The sequence below is a fragment of the Carassius gibelio genome, chromosome B14, assembly GCF_023724105.1.
Source record: "Carassius gibelio isolate Cgi1373 ecotype wild population from Czech Republic chromosome B14, carGib1.2-hapl.c, whole genome shotgun sequence".
Lineage (NCBI taxonomy): Eukaryota > Metazoa > Chordata > Actinopteri > Cypriniformes > Cyprinidae > Carassius > Carassius gibelio.
The window spans coordinates 11620816-11635168 of NC_068409.1; the positions used below are offsets into that span (position 1 = coordinate 11620816).

The 14353-nt window shown below is 36.0% G+C and overlaps 1 protein-coding gene across 1 annotated transcript; it reads left to right on the top strand.

The window, feature by feature from the left end:
• The first annotated feature begins 10208 nt into the window (after positions 1-10208).
• On the top strand, positions 10209-13530 carry lbx2 (ladybird homeobox 2). Its single transcript, XM_052574475.1, has 2 exons — positions 10209-10906; positions 12414-13530. Exons 1-2 carry the CDS (start codon positions 10579-10581, stop codon positions 12857-12859), a joined length of 774 nt encoding a protein of 257 aa, XP_052430435.1. The 5' UTR covers positions 10209-10578; the 3' UTR covers positions 12860-13530.
• Positions 13531-14353: the final 823 nt, after the last annotated feature.

The following is a 14353-nucleotide window of genomic DNA, read 5'->3' on the forward strand; positions in this document are numbered from 1 at the left end:
GCTTTGATAAATGTTTTGAATGAAAACAGAGACTGGCGTATCACTTTGGCTTAATTTGTTTGTAAGGAGTCAGGAAAGATGTGACAGACAGACAGACAGACAGACAGACAGACAGACAGACAGACAGATAGATAGATAGATAGATAGATAGATAGATAGATAGATAGATAGATAGATAGATAGATAGATAGATAGATAGATAGATAGATAGATAGACAGACAGATAGATAGATTAAAAAGAGAAACTTAGAGTTTTGCTAATCTGAAATCTTCCTGTCTTCCACACTTTCTTTTTTTTTCTGTAGTCCCCTCCAGTGCTCCGTGAGGAATGTTCCACGGGGGACAGGCTCTTTTTCCTCCATAAGATGACTTACTTCCAGGGAGTGAATAGTTTCTGTTTCGTCCAAAACCAGAGGGGTAATGAAGGTTTGGTTGGAGCTGCTTCTCTGGGATGTTTTGAAAAATTATCTTTTTGTCCTCTCCGACAGCGCCGTTTATCTGCCATTTCCAATTGGCCTCTATTTATGGGATCCATCTGGGATATACGCAGCCCTAGTCTTCCCGATTCCTTGTGCGTAATCAGGTCTGGACTGGTTGTGTGCTGTTTTGTTATTTAGGTATTCAACCTTCAAGAGTCTAAGAGACTAAAGAGCGTTTTAATGGCTCGAAAACATCAGGTTTTAAGTGTCACACTTTTCCTAATTGGATGAGAAATGGGCTTGGATTGACAGCAAACAATATTGTAATTCACATTTCTGCTTGTTAAAGCTTTATTATTATCTGCTCACCGGGTTTTGACTAATACAGAAAACCATTGAATTTAAAGGTAAAATTAGAGGTTAATTTCAAATGAGGGTTTTAGTTACATATGCGCTGAGGTCTCTGGGAGCCCATTCAGTCATTTTCAACAGAACGTGAGGGTTAAATGAACACTAACTTATTCATTTGGACGCATTAATAATAGGTGTGCATTACTTTTAAAGCACAACTGGCAACGCACGCTGACGAAGAATAATGTACCCACTGTCCTTTGACAACTGTTCCTCCATATGAGCATGTGTGTAGGTGTCATTTAAGTGTGTGAGCCTTGGGAAAGTTCAGCTTTATATACTGGATATGTACTTATCCTAAATATTGTTTGACCTTCCCAGCGCAAGGCCATTACTCTCCACGGAGTCGCGCGCAGATGGATTTTTCATTGCATTAATCCTCCAGATCAGGTGGGTTTTGTCAAAGTGTTAAACTTTAATACTTTGGGTCATTTATCTTTACAGAAAAGCCGGGGCTCTGTCAGCGACCAGACGAGCTATTTCCTCATTGCGCTTTCGGAGTGGAGTGGAGCTGCAGAGGGCAGGAGCTGATCACAGCTTAATCAAACCCTTATGCGCTCCGGCTACGAGAAACTACACCTCTCTGGAGAGGTGCTTCACCACACACGTTATATACAGTATTTATTTGTGAATAGACAGCTCAGACACTCTTCTCGTAAAATGTAACATGGATGCACATTTATTACACTGCCATCTCCACACACACTTTAGAAAACACTAATCTTCACTGTACAGTATGTTTCTGCTCTGCAGTGTATTTCATGTATGGCCCATTATTACGTGTTATTTTAGGTAACATTTTACAATATGTTGTCCATGTTATATAGTTGTGTATGAGGTACACTGGGGAAAAACAATGATACTAAATATGGAAAAAAGTGGTTGCAAACTATTTTTTTTTTTTCGCTACATTTAATAAAACAAAAAAGGTTTAAAGTTAGTCAACTAAATTTGTTTATTAAAATGTAGCTAAAATCAATCAATTGCAACCAATTGCCTTAATTCATTGAATATATTATTTATTTATTTTTTCAGTGCAATGACACATAAGTATGTCTAGGATGATAAAAAAAATTATGTTTTAAAAATCTTTTAAGAATGGGCAAGTTCATTTGAGTGTAATTTTCTGTAGTGATATTGGTTTCATGCATTTACAAAAGTACTTTTTTCAGTTTATTATTACTGTATTTATTAAGAGTTAATTAACCCTTTTGGTCACACTTTAGTTTGGGGACCAATTCTCACTATTAACTATATATATTTATATTTATTTTTTATTATTAATCCTACCCAATACCTAAACCTAATAATTACCTTACTAATTAACTATACATGTATATACATGTATAATATACTCAAGTTTATTCAATGTTTAAGCAAAGTATGGTCCCTAAACTAAAGTGTTACCATACTTTGCTTAAACATTGAATAAACTTGAGTATATTATACATGTATATATTACACACACACACACACACACACACACAAACACACATTTATTTAGTCATTCATTTATATTTTTAATGACATTTTATGGTAAATAAATCATCTTTTGATTCACTTAACTGGTTGTCTTCCAATTAATAAACAATATGGTTATTCATTACAGTCCAGGTTATGCTTGAAACAAACATAACACAATTACATCGATTTAAATGCAATGTTCTTGATGTTATTTGGAAATAACCATATGAAGCACGTTTTTAAGATTGCCTTTCAGTGTATTTATTCACTGCAGTACTTATTTTACATAAAAAAGAACTTATTTATGTTTCTGTTTAATATAGCAAGCTTCCAGGATGACACAATTCATTGTCAACAAGCTGAGCTGTATGGTGTGCATGTTGCACATTTGACAAATCCAGCTTTAAACCTTGCCCTTTGGTCCTCGTGGGATTTCTGATGAGATGATTCACTCCACCTCCCCCCATCTTCTCCATTAGGCGCCCAAGTGGTCGAGGCCAGAACTGCGGTGATTGATTCTGCTGTAGTTCCCACGGAACAGTGTGCTCTATGATAGCATTTATCTTCATAAGCGCTGATATGCACCCGGAGTGCACTCCTAATTAAATCCCTCTTTAAAAAGCGCACTGTGCTTCTCAGGGAACTACATAAATCGTGGCTGATGTTGCTCGATTACATGCGCCATAATCAGCTGATGATCCGTTATTTCCATTCCAGAGAGCATTCAGCACGACATAGTGTCATGAATAGATCTCTTCATCTCAAATGCATTCATAAATATGTTATATATTAAGTTACTTAAAAATACATTAAAAATGCATTGCATGCAGAAAATGACACCTCCTTTTGCATGTTTTGATTATAATTAATTTTAAGATGTCTTTGTTACACAATGTAGTTATTACATTTACATACTGAGTAATATTAATTAACTACATGTAGTTATATGGTTAGGGTTAGGATTAGGGTCTGGCCTGAGGTTACTTGCATGTAATTATGCATAATTTATTGTTATTGCAATAGTAAATACATGACATAGAAAAATGTCTAGTTGGTAAATTATTAAATGTATTAAAATACTTAACTAAAATTATAAAAATAAAATTAATTTAAGATGATTCATTTTCTTTCTCTTCACCAAATCAGCATCAATATGACAAACCTTAAATGCATGAAACCATTTGGTTGCCATGTGACAAAGAAAAAAGAAACTTAAAACGATTGTATTTTATTTTAAAATATTAAAAGGCATGTTTTTTGTTAAACGTTTTTCTTTGTAAAATGTTATGTGTTATTTTTACCAACTAATGATTAATCTGTTTACACCCACGTGTATCCATGGAGCAAGGGAATTTGATTACTACTTTTTTTAATGGATTTATTCAATATTTATTTCCCAGAAAATTATACCCTATACTTTTTATTATTATTATGCAACCAACTTGAATACAAATATTGCATTTCTTAGAACTTATACCAAACATTCTACACTAGATTTCTTTTTAAAGATTTCTCCTTTTTGTCATTACGAAACTCCTAATTTTTACATTTATTATTATTCATAATGTGCCCACCATTTAAAATAAATGATTAAATAAATAAAAATAAACTATACAGTTAAGTGTTACTATACCTCAGTATAAATAACGATATGTTTATCTGTACAGAGGCCTAATCCAAAAGGCCAAAGCATCTTTATCCATGTGTGTGTGGGTGGGTGTGTGTGTGTGATTTGCTAAAGACATGTTCCTGAATCCACTTCTGATGATGATCCTGGATCAACATTATTGTCCAAAAACATAGACTTAACCCAATCCCCTAAAACTAACCCTACCCATAATTTATTCTTATTAAAATCAATGGGAAATTATAGCTGATTAAAAAGGGTGTAGAATCACCTAACCCTGATTGTAAGCCCAAAACAGATATTTCCTGAAAAGTTATATCTAATTTTATGATTGGTTGATTGTAATGTTGTTCCAGGATCAACAAGGATGTTGATCTAGGAACATGTTGTACTAGTGAAATCACGCTCGCCGTCATCAGTGTTGGTTAATAAACGCGCATCTCTGTGATTCCGTGGTTTTGCATCATCTCACGTGATGCAGCGCTGAACAGACAAAACCCTTCACACATCCACACCAGACAGGTACGTGTGTATGAGAGAGAGAGCGAGAGAGAGAGAGAGAGAGAACGAGTAAAACAGAGATATGCTTGCTTCAGATAAAAAAAATAAATAATAACAAATAAATAAAAAATAAAAAACAGACACGTCGAATGTCGTCGAACTTTTCACATTTTTTAAACAATATTTTCATCTTATAAAAAAACGTACAAACAATGGTATGGTACTACTTAACAATTATACAGTTTGCTATTATCACCATTATCCATATGAGTAATAATAATAATAATGTCTATTTGTTTATGAATTTTAAGTTTGAATAAATGAATTCACGTCGTACCCACTTCTTTTGTTCATTTGCAAATAAACGAAATATGTATCAATTTTACTAATTTAAAATAGTACATACTGAAAAACGCGTACTTTCTCTCTAACATGATTAATAATAATATTCAACGTGTGCTTAATGTGTGATCATGTTGTAGAACAGCTTGCAGTTACACACTTTTAGTGTTATTTTGAATAATTATATCGACGCGCAAAAGTGTTTTCAAATGTTTTATCCATTCCTTGCATACAGTGTTTATGAAATCGAAATTTTACGATCTCAAATGACTCTTCACACATGGATGGCCTTGGCAGCGTGATACAGTGGCAGTGTCATGGACTGGAACGCGTATCGGCTCTGTTTTGGCTTCCGCTCATTGGACGCTCAGACGCAGATGTGCGTAATTGCGCGTGTCCATCAGTGAAGTGTGTTGGGGTGTCAACCGTTCATTCAGGTGAGGAGAGAAAGGGTGGAGGGGTTCAGTGGAGAAGGAATGAGAATGTATCCATGTTAAAATTGATGTGACATGCAAAAATAACTCTTATAATTGGACAAACTGAATAGCTAGACACGGTTTTATTGTCTGCGTGAATATTCGTGATTCTTTTTTTTTTTTTTTTTTTTTTTTACAAACTCTGTAGCATCTATACTCTTTTGATGTTAGTATGGATTTGTGTTTACAGAAATGTTAGTTAGTGAAATAATGTATTGCACATTTGTTTGGTAAAGAGCAGTAGGCTACGTGACCTCCATCGAATTCCCACGCCTTGGCGATCTATCCAAATAACTGCGTTTATCAGCGAGGACCAATCCATTTCCTCCTGTTCACACCTTCGCTGCTCTTTTTCGGAACTCAACGGCGAAAAGCTCCATAATTCCCTCCAGGAGTCGTGCCCCTCACGGCCCTTTTTATGATCTGGACCCGACCCCAGTGGTGTGCTGGCGGGGTGCAACACTGCTCTGGTGGGGTCCGAGCCTTTGATCCGCACGTCCGTTTGTCCAGGGTTTGTGGTTGTTGGGGAGGGTGCGTGCACTTTGGGGAGCCGGGGCATTTGTCATCCACAGAAAGAGAAAACATCAACAGGTACTAAATACCGCTGAACATGACACCATCAAAAGCAACATGGGATGTAAAACAGCAGGCTCTGATTATATTGTTTTTAGAGAGATGTGGCTCGGTAATAATGAGAGCTGTTTGGACACCTTCACTGCGCCGTCAGCCATCAACCTGCGCGCGCAATTAACCTGTGACCATCAAATGTGCACGCGCCTTACAATAATAGATTTCCGATTTTACTGCTCCTTAATTGACTTGAGCTTGTCAAACTGGACAAAACACTCATCCATATGATATTATCAAACATAATTAACACTCATGAATACATCGATTAGCTCATTACGTCCACCAATAGTTCTGCGCTCGTGTAACTAATTTGAACCTTATCTTAAATGAAATAATCCGAAATAGATAATATATTAAATAATCCAAAATAAATCATAAATTAAATAATCAAAAACAAAAACCTCAAAAAAAGTTTACACTGATTTTTTTTTTTTTTTTTTACAAATCTGTCACTCTGGGCGTAAAAAAGGAACAAAAGTGCACTTTTGAGAAGGTACTGTCCCAATCACAGCTAGTACTCTTTTCCGAGTATTAAATGACAATTACAGCTGCACTTATTATTTTATTTGAGAGTGCGTGTTGTTAATATTATGCACATGATATATGCTATACTTACTGGTATGCTTTGATCATAATGATCATATTCCTAATAGCTGTCTTTTTTAAATTGAATATAATTTATTTATTTATTGTGTTGTTTTGTTGATAGCAACCAAACGTCGACATAATTGGTTTACAGTTCAATAGCTATAATGAAAGAACGTGTCAATCACACTGCTATTCACCAGCTCCATAGATCACCAGCTCCATCCTGGATTCTTACTTCTTTATTTATTCGACATTATAATTCAGAATTTTAAAGTAAATATATATATTCATATTTATATGGATTTGTTATCAGTGCATGGGATCAAACTATGCCAAGAGGGTATTTGTGAAATAAACCGCACAGAGCTAGAGTAACACCTCCCCACACAACACACCCGATAGGTTCATCACAGTCAAATGTCACCGGCTGGCTCCACGTATGTCCCCGTATCATGTTTATACAGTAGTTAGTACAGCTGTTTGTGTGAGAGAGGGGCGAGCAATGTTAGCAGAAACGAGCCTATCTTAAAGTGCAATGCAGTGGAGACATGTGAGATGTTACTGTGATATTTTATAAGAAGTGCCTGTTTAATATCTCAGTCAACTGCTGAGCTTTCATTTTTTATTGCTATTTAAAATGAAATCTTATCGTTTATATTGAAAAGTAAAGCTGTTAGGGAATCAGACAATTCAGTGTTGCTGAAATTCTTAACATCGATCATATCGAGAAAAATAAGGAGAAAAAAGTAATCTGCTACCAGATCAAATTTATTTGTCATATTTTAATATCACATGTGTGATGTATTTATTATTGTATACAATAATACATAATTTGCATATACTGTTTTAAATTATATTGGTTAGTTGCGTTTAATATTGCATCATTCATACTTTTATTTGCACAAAAAAGGGTCAAAAATTAAAATACTAAATCTGAAGAAAAAAAAACACCTTTTATTCTATGGGCTACTATTTAATTTCCTTCTTGTTGCATTTTGTTTTATTGTGGAATCATGATTTATTCAATAATATAATTTAATATCACGTTTCGTATCTATATATATATATATATATATATATATATATATATATATATATATATATATATATATATATATATATATATACTCGTGCACAGCATTATGCTGAATAAATGTTTCCAGATCGCTGCCACCTCCGTATGCGTCTCTGCTGAGGGAAGTGACGCAGGGCTGGGCGAAAATAAACCCCGCTCCCCTTAAAGCCGTGATGATTGATGATGTCAGGTGTTCTGTTTCTAATTAACGTTAAAATTAGGCCAAAGAAAACCTTTCGAATTAGCGCTGCTCCGCTTGAGACCGTCCGTGTCCTCTCAGAGCGGTTATAGAAGAGAGATGGCCAGATTATCTTTAGAACTAATAATGCTCGCGCATTTGAGAGAAATGTAACACCATGTTCAGCTTCGGTTTCTCTACCCGCCCTCCGTGGGGTAATGCGAATGTGCTATTGTTGGCGCTGAAGGGCATCATTCTCCCGATCAGAAATCCTATCCTTCCACATTACATTAATGCCCATGTATCATTTAATAGGTTTAGCAGCTTTTCTCTGACCTGACATTCTGAGGTGACCAATTCGTTAATGACATTTGATCCCGACTGGACTAATAATAATAGTTATTATTATTATTATTATTATTGTTATTATTATTGCGCAATTGACTCACGCAGCTTTTTGCTTACATTTGTTCTATTATAACCTATGTTGGCCTAAATGATTTGTACTTTTTCTCTTTTTTTTACAATAAGCTCATCGGCTTGCTTGAAGACTGCATTGTTGCTCATTTGCCGTAAAATATTCTATTATACTTTGGCTCCGTGTCGCCCACGTCGAGCGGTGTGGACCCGCACTAATAGAATGTCGTGCTGTTTTAGTGCTCGTGAGCTGTTTGGCTCGTTTCAGTCCCTGTACGGATGTCACCATATGGCGCTCTTGGCACGGACAATGCGATATTCCTGCAAACTGGCCATATATCGCCAATGACTCGTGTAAGGGGACATCTATCAATCTAATCGATTATTGAAACCCTGTTAAATATTATCAAATGTCAGCATTGCCATTTGTTTTATTGCCCAATGTTTTACATTTATGGGGAGACCACCTAAATATACACTAGTCTAAAGGCCTCAGGGAAGTTAAAGAGAAAATTACTTTTGCTTGGTAATGTTGGGTTGTTTAGCTAAAAAAAAAAAAAAAAAGCCTTTTTCTAATAAAGGATTTTTGTGCAGAAATGTTTCATTTTAGAAATAAACCAAACAGCAAAATATCAAAAGCGAATAGGCCTACATCTGAATGTTGTTTAAAAATATTCGTGAGCAGATGCCTTTATGTAGAACTTTAAGATTATATATATTTTAAGATATATATATATATATATATATATATATATATATATATATATATATATATATATATATATATATATATATATATATATATATATATATATATATATAAAACCATTTGTATGGTGCTAATTTTGTTAAAAAAGCAAGCTGGAAAAAAAATCGCATAATAAATTCACTGTAGCACGAAATGCGGTGCAAGAATGTCTGGAAAAAATATTTTGTTAATTTTTATTTTTTTATGCTAATTATTATTACACCAGTTATCGATCTCTTTTATTTCGTGTTTTCCTAAAGCAAGAAAACGATTTCTTCTTACCTGTATCTTCGTAGCAGGCTCACTGCGCTTCTCCAGTGTCCCACGAGCATCATCTGGAATAAAGTCCGACGCGGAGCGGGTGAGAGCAGCACTGCTGGAAGTCTGCTGCTCTCTGCTCTTTACCCACGTGCATTTTCATAAATTCATAGAATGGCACTGTGCTGCACTGACTTAGATGTTACGGGAATAGTTTATGTTGGTCCTCTATATGTACTCAGTTTAAATGTAAACATTCTCGTAAATTGCAATACTATTTAGAATAATAAAATGAGGAACCCTTATTAAATATATATAGGCTATATGCCGTTTAAAACAAATCACACTGGTCAGTATCCTGCTTTATTATGATATGATGCCTTTGCTAAATTTCTGCTACATTAAGAATGAATAAAAATGTCCCACTAGCAAAATATATGCGTTGTAAAGGCTTAAAACAACTGCTTGTAAAAAGTCGCTGCTACTGGCAAAACCAACACTGTATAAAATACCTTATATTTATCTTTAACAGTACATTATTTTTATCCACATCTGAGACGCTTTGCAATCGTCAAAAATATTTTTATAGGTCTGAAACAATGACACCCCTTGCATTCTGATCTAGTGTGACAGCAGACAGCCTACACGAGGTGTGAGAAAATCATGCAGTCAGTGCCTCCAACATCAGAAGCAATAATCATGGGATTACAGGCTAATTGATTTCTATGATTTTTTTTTTTTCTCAGGTTGTTCCACTGTGGACAACTCTTGGTTTCTAAATGTTCATTAATGCCTTGATGAATGTTTATTTTATTGTTTTATTTATATTTTACAGCATAAATTGTTATTGTTATTATTCTGAAATTGAAGAGATCAGCAGACACGTTGACATATAGAGAAGGCTTGTATTGGTGTTAATGAGAGCACTCTCCCTTTTCAGGGAGGTATAGGCGTGGAGCACGTGGTTTGCCCTAAGTGGGAGTGGGATGCATCAACAGATGCATAAACATCCCGAGCCATCTCCCCTCTCTTTAAACTTCAGGGGGAAACTCCTCCTATTCTCGGTCCAATTCATTATTATGGTCTGTCCCTTTAAGACGGAGCAGAGGGTCAGCAAGTAGTGTAGTGTTTCTCTAATTGAACTTCACAAAAGCAATCAACAAGAACTCGTTAGCGGTTGCTTGCTGTTTTGAGCCTCCTTGAGACACGGCTGCACATGCTGAAGACCTTCATGGAGTAGCTCAGAGAAGACTGGAACCGCATATGAGGACTAAAGTTCGGGTGGCTGTGACGCCTGAAGCATGGTGCTTTTGGAGAGCCACTTCAGACTGAGGAAGAACAACGATTCTGTTTAAAGAAAAGGGAATAGGCCAGGCTTTTGTATGCATAAACAAGAGTAAGCGAACTAGGTGACTTCTATTCGAAATAGTTGCTTGGGACTGAGATGACCTCCAGCTCTAAAGACATGAAGGCAGGCTCCGTTTTGCAGTCCAGCGGCGAGGAGAGGCGGCGGGGTCCCTTGGACCAACTCCCACCTCCGGCCAACTCCAACAAGCCTCTCACCCCGTTCAGCATTGAGGATATCTTAAATAAACCTTCCGTCAAGAAGTCCGTCGGTAGTCTGTGTCCTCCGCGCGTGCTGGAGAAAGTGACCGTCTCGAGCGCGTCTCGGAACGGGATCAGCGCTCCGTCCTCGCCGTTGTGCGCTCTGGAGGAGCTAGCGAGCAAAACATTTAAGGGGCTGGAAGTCAGCGTTATACAAGCTGCAGAAGGTAAAATGTTCTGTCTTTTTTTGTTTGTTTGTTTGTTGTTTTGCATTCGGATTTTGTTTACGAATTAGTGTTCGAGTTTTAAACGCGAAAATTGTTAAAGTTAATGTTAGTGGTAGCTACTTTTGGAAGTGTGTTATTGTAGCGGTAGCGATTATAGGCTATGTGGATTTTACAACTGGTTGTATGCATATATATATATATATATATATATATATATATATATATATATATATATATATATATATATATTATATATAACAATATTATAAAGTAGCTTATATATAAATACAAATAATAGGCCTATAAATATGTTTCTTAATATATATATATATATATATATATATATATATATATATATATATATATATAATTTAGGTTCAATTTTAACCAGTTTCACCCCGGCCTATTTTGTTATACACATTTTCAGATATTACATTGCTCCAATTTTTTTATATTTTTTTTTAACTAAATGTCAACAGTGATTCCTCGAGTGGGAATGTCAGTATTTAAGGAATGTCACCTACCCCTCAAAATTTTTTAAAGGTTATTCGATTGTCGAGCAAAAGAAACTCTTTCTTATTATATAGGGATTTTGCGTTGCTAAATTGTTCTTTGGAGGATAAAATAACAGTATACTGGTTCATGATACATTAAAATGATGGTTTCTACAGAACCAATTCTTTCAGAAATACAGCTTACCATGAAAGAACGCACCGTGCCTTTACAAGAATGTTAAAGGGATGGAAATCATTCATGTTCACTTGACACATTTACTGAAAACAGTCATGACGTTCGTGTTGACTTTGCAGAACTGTCTTAGTGGGTCACGCTAACGGTAAAGGTCGTCGGTAATAAGATTGAGGGCAGTTCTGTGGCGTGATAGGCTGCTTGATTAACACATCAAATATTTCGAATTTACTTGGCGATCAATAGTTCAGATGTTTTGGAAAGTTTCTCCCCCTTTTTTTCAAAAACAGCTGTTATGCAGCTGGATTGAACAACTGCGGCCTATCAAATAGCTAACACAACAGTGTGTACACTCTTAAAAATAAAGGTTCTAATTTGAACCAAACAGAATTTTGCAGCCTGTTAACCTTTTTAAGTTCTACAAAACAAAATAAACATTTACAATCTGTTATGTTGCTTGAAAGATCCTAGAATCTAAAACACTGATCTAAAGAACCTATAAATGTACCATTAAAGACTTTTTAAGAACCAAATATCCACTCAAGAACCATGTACAGCCAAAAATAGGGCCATCAAAGAGCTTCCAAATAACCTGCGAGAAGAATGCTTCACAAATCAAGTCAATGTGCATTTAAATAATGGGAAATTTGCACATGTTGCTGTAAGTTCATGTTTCAGTTTACTGAATGAGCAGTAGCTTTACAGTGTCTGGGAATGACTTACTGATGAAAGTTATTCTGAATTGTGACCCACACTCGCCGCCTGTGTTATTCCTGTCATGTGTTCCTGGAAATCAACTCTCCTTTCTTTCCATTTAAAGGTCGTGAACATCTCAATGCCTTCGGCCAAAGACAGGCCTCCAAAAAACGACGGAAGTCCCGCACGGCCTTCACCAACCACCAGATCTACGAGCTGGAAAAGCGCTTTTTGTACCAGAAATACCTTTCACCGGCTGACAGAGACCAGATCGCACAGCAGCTGGGTCTGACCAACGCGCAGGTCATCACCTGGTTCCAGAACCGCCGGGCCAAGCTCAAGAGAGACCTGGAGGAGATGAAGGCGGATGTGGAGTCCCTCAAGAAAATCCCACCACAGGCATTGGAGAAACTAGTGTCCATGGAGGACATGGAAGACCCTCACGGTGGCTCTGGGCCCATTTCTCCCAGCCTTTCCCCAAGAGCCTTTCCACAGTCCCCATCCTCATCCAGAGGCCAAACCACAGACGAATTCTCAGAGGAGGACGAGGAAATTGAGGTGGACGATTAAAAGCAGGCCCTTGTTTTCAGAGAAGGGCATTTTTCACAACTTTTGCACGGACTCTGCAGAAGAACTTGTAATGCAAGGAAAGTTTTGTCTCTCTTATTTTTAATTTATTAAAAGGACCTCAACGTTCTGATGTCCAGATCGAAGACATGGTTTAAGGAATACATTTTCATTAAGATCTGAGAAATGCTTAGAGATAAATGGTACAGTATCAAGACTGCAACATGTGTATGTACATTTTAAGCTTTATTTCTCGTTTTTCGAAGGAAACGTTTGCAGTTGTTTACACCTCAACACATTTATGACCGCTGTAGAAACTCTATGCCAAAAGTGATTTTCAATTAAATTCTCAGCTGAATAGAATTATATATTTATAAATAATTTCAGAAGTCATCAGAAAGTGAATTTATTCAGTCTTGTTTCTACATTGTAATTGGCAAGACTCATTTCCCAAAGTTTTACATTATATATCCCAGTTCCTTGCACATTTCCTACTGGCATTATTAACAAATTATTACAAAAAATAAATAAACAAAATGTATGTCCTAAACAATGCAAGGACAAGGTTGTGTGTGTATATATAACAAATTATGATGCATCTAACTCGTTAAATTTATTGTAACATTCTATTTAATCTTCATTTATGTAAATAAAGGGTATATGTAATTTCACAATGTTTCCTTACCTTGAGTTTAATCATGCATTGTATGCTGAGCTGGATTATAAAATAATAATTTCCCTATAAATCCTGTGGATATAGGAAATACAATTTTATTTGAAAGATATTAACAAAATCACTTACATTTTTTAATATACATCATTAAGCTACAACATTTTTTTTATTCCCCAACACAAATAATTATCTTGGTCTTAACACTTTTTTTTTTTTTTTTGCTGGTAATTAAACTGCAAACTGCGTTTAGGTCCACCTAAAATTTCAAAATTAAAATTGTAATAAGGATAAGCTGCCATGCATAAAATGTTTTATTTTATGCAAATGATTTTATGGCACACTCTCGTGGAGTTAAACAGCTGAGAGAGGCAGAGCACTTTTACACATCGCTCCATTGTGTGTGTTAAGAAGAGTTTCTGTGTGTGTTAAGTGCTTGAATCTTAATTAGGACAATTGAACAAGGTTCCCCCTCTCACATTGTCACGAGGACAACATAAAGCTTGCTGTCCTCCTCGCGCCATATGGTTTATGAATCTTCTCTAACACAAACTAGTCAACATGATTGATTAGGTTAACCCGCCTTTGAGCGCGCAATGACAGTTTCAGTCGGTCGAGCCCAAATAATACCCCACATCTGTGCCCGTGTGTTAAAAACGCCCATGAATAGCAGATGATTTGCATGCGGTTCCTAATGAATAAATCTCAATAGGAAGCCGGTGGAAATGAAGAGGATTGTTGCATCCTGGTCTGCCGAATTTGTTTCGGCCCATTTGTGTCAGTTGTGAGCAGATCAAGACAGCCGTTTTTGGGCAGTGAGAAGATGG

Bases quoted from the DNA above. Each gene is read 5' to 3' on its own strand.
- lbx2 (XM_052574475.1), top strand. From the start codon at position 10,579: ATGACCTCCAGCTCTAAAGACATGAAGGCAGGCTCCGTTTTGCAGTCC. The intron at 10,907-12,413 runs GTAAAATGTTCT...TTCCATTTAAAG, and splicing joins CGTTATACAAGCTGCAGAAG to GTCGTGAACATCTCAATGCC.